Source organism: Merops nubicus, unplaced genomic scaffold (assembly GCF_000691845.1).
Source record: "Merops nubicus isolate BGI_N331 unplaced genomic scaffold, ASM69184v1 scaffold36876, whole genome shotgun sequence".
Classification (NCBI taxonomy): Eukaryota; Metazoa; Chordata; class Aves; order Coraciiformes; family Meropidae; genus Merops; species Merops nubicus.
In genome coordinates, this window is record NW_008617611.1 from 1842 (window position 1) to 3311 (window position 1470).

At 54.6% G+C, this 1470-nt stretch overlaps 1 protein-coding gene across 1 annotated transcript in view; it reads right to left on the reverse strand.

Moving 5' to 3' along the window:
- Positions 1 to 978: 978 nt before the first annotated feature.
- Positions 979 to 1470, reverse strand: part of SH3PXD2B (SH3 and PX domains 2B) — a gene marked incomplete at its 5' end in the record, with an annotated part of 8967 nt that continues 8475 nt past the window's right edge. Inside the window, one exon of the mRNA XM_008943210.1 lies at positions 979 to 1464. Coding sequence (XP_008941458.1) covers positions 979 to 1464 — 486 coding nt within the window. The remainder of the gene's footprint in view (positions 1465 to 1470) is intronic.

Sequence of the window (1470 nt, forward strand, 5' to 3'; positions counted from 1 at the left end):
TTGCACTTGATCATCAGCACCTACTGAAGGACCCACCTCCTGGCTGCTGCCCGCCAGCCTGGGGAAGCTCTGTGGGTCGTGGGAAGGGGTGGTCCCCTATTAGTCCAACAGGCAGGGCAGTCTGTGGGGGAAGGCAAGCAAAGCACCCTTTTTGAAGGGCTTTTGGGCTCATTTTGGTCCTCTGTGCCTTGCATAGTATTCTTCAGCTACTGAAGCAAAACACCTCTTGTTGTTTGGTTGCAGTACTGCAGGGGAGAAGCCTGCATAGTGTCCTGGGTCAGCACAGAGAGGACCTGTTACGTGTGTGTGTTTATTTTTCTACTTTTTTTTTTCTTTCCACCAGGAGGATGTTGAAGTTAACACTTGTCATCACAGAGCAGGGAAGGACCATAGGGTGGTCCGTGGCATTGTGGGGAAGCAAGGCACAGCTCTTAACCAGAGCACAACGCCCGTGCCTGCACGTGCACGCGGAGCTACAGGGACCCCGTACTCAGCAATCATTCCTCCTTTTTGCCATGTTCCCTATGGCTCTGGAACACACCTGGACCAAGCAACATGACCTACATTAAACCGTGACACTGAGCCCCAGTGAAAGGTAAGCACTTCTGAGCATCCAGATTTCCTTCATTGGTACCACACTTCATTTCTCTCCCTGGCTACTGCCATATCTCTTTTAAATTCCTCATACAGTTGGCAAAAATATCTATCAAGGTCCATCTCTCCAGCACAGAGAACCATGGTAGCCACAGTATGCCACGAAGCCTGGGGAGGAGGGTGGGTGGGGGTAGCACATGGATAGGGAGGGGAGGCCGAGCTGCTTCCTCCCCACTGCTGCCATCAGGCACCAGCTGGGACATGTGGGATCTCAATTATTATCTTAGTTTTTAAAGCCAGCCTCACAGAAAACTATAAATTAATCTGCTAATTAAATACTCAGGTGAGAGACCAGGGAACATCCCGCTGTGCAAGCAGGAGTGGCTATGGCTTCTTCCGCAGGTAATTGGAAGGGATCCAGCCCTCCCAGCACGGCCCCCCAGTCAGAACCTTGCAAAACCACCAGCCGCTGCTGTTCTTCTCGCGAACCTCAAACAAAGTCCCTTCTTTAAAGCTGTTGGTCTCCTCGTCACCTTCAAAATCCGCCACTGCCACGTAGAGAGCTTCCCTGGCGATGTCTGGGCTGGAGATAGGGGCTGGGCTCCTCTCCTTGGCTTCCGCTCTCTCCGCTGGCTTGGCTATGACCTTTGGGCTGACGCCGCTTTTCGCTTTGGCTTCGTCTTGGAAGGAGGCAGCGAGGAAGGGCTTGGCTTTTGGAGGAACCAGCATGGGTCTACCTGGCACCGCCGAACACCTGATTTCGGGTGCTTCCCGTGCTGGGGCCCTGAGCTCTGCCGCGGGGCCAGAGGCGGGACCCCCTGTTTTCTTTGGGGGGGGTGGTCTGCGGGGTGGCACAACGGGGCGCTGTGGCGGGGG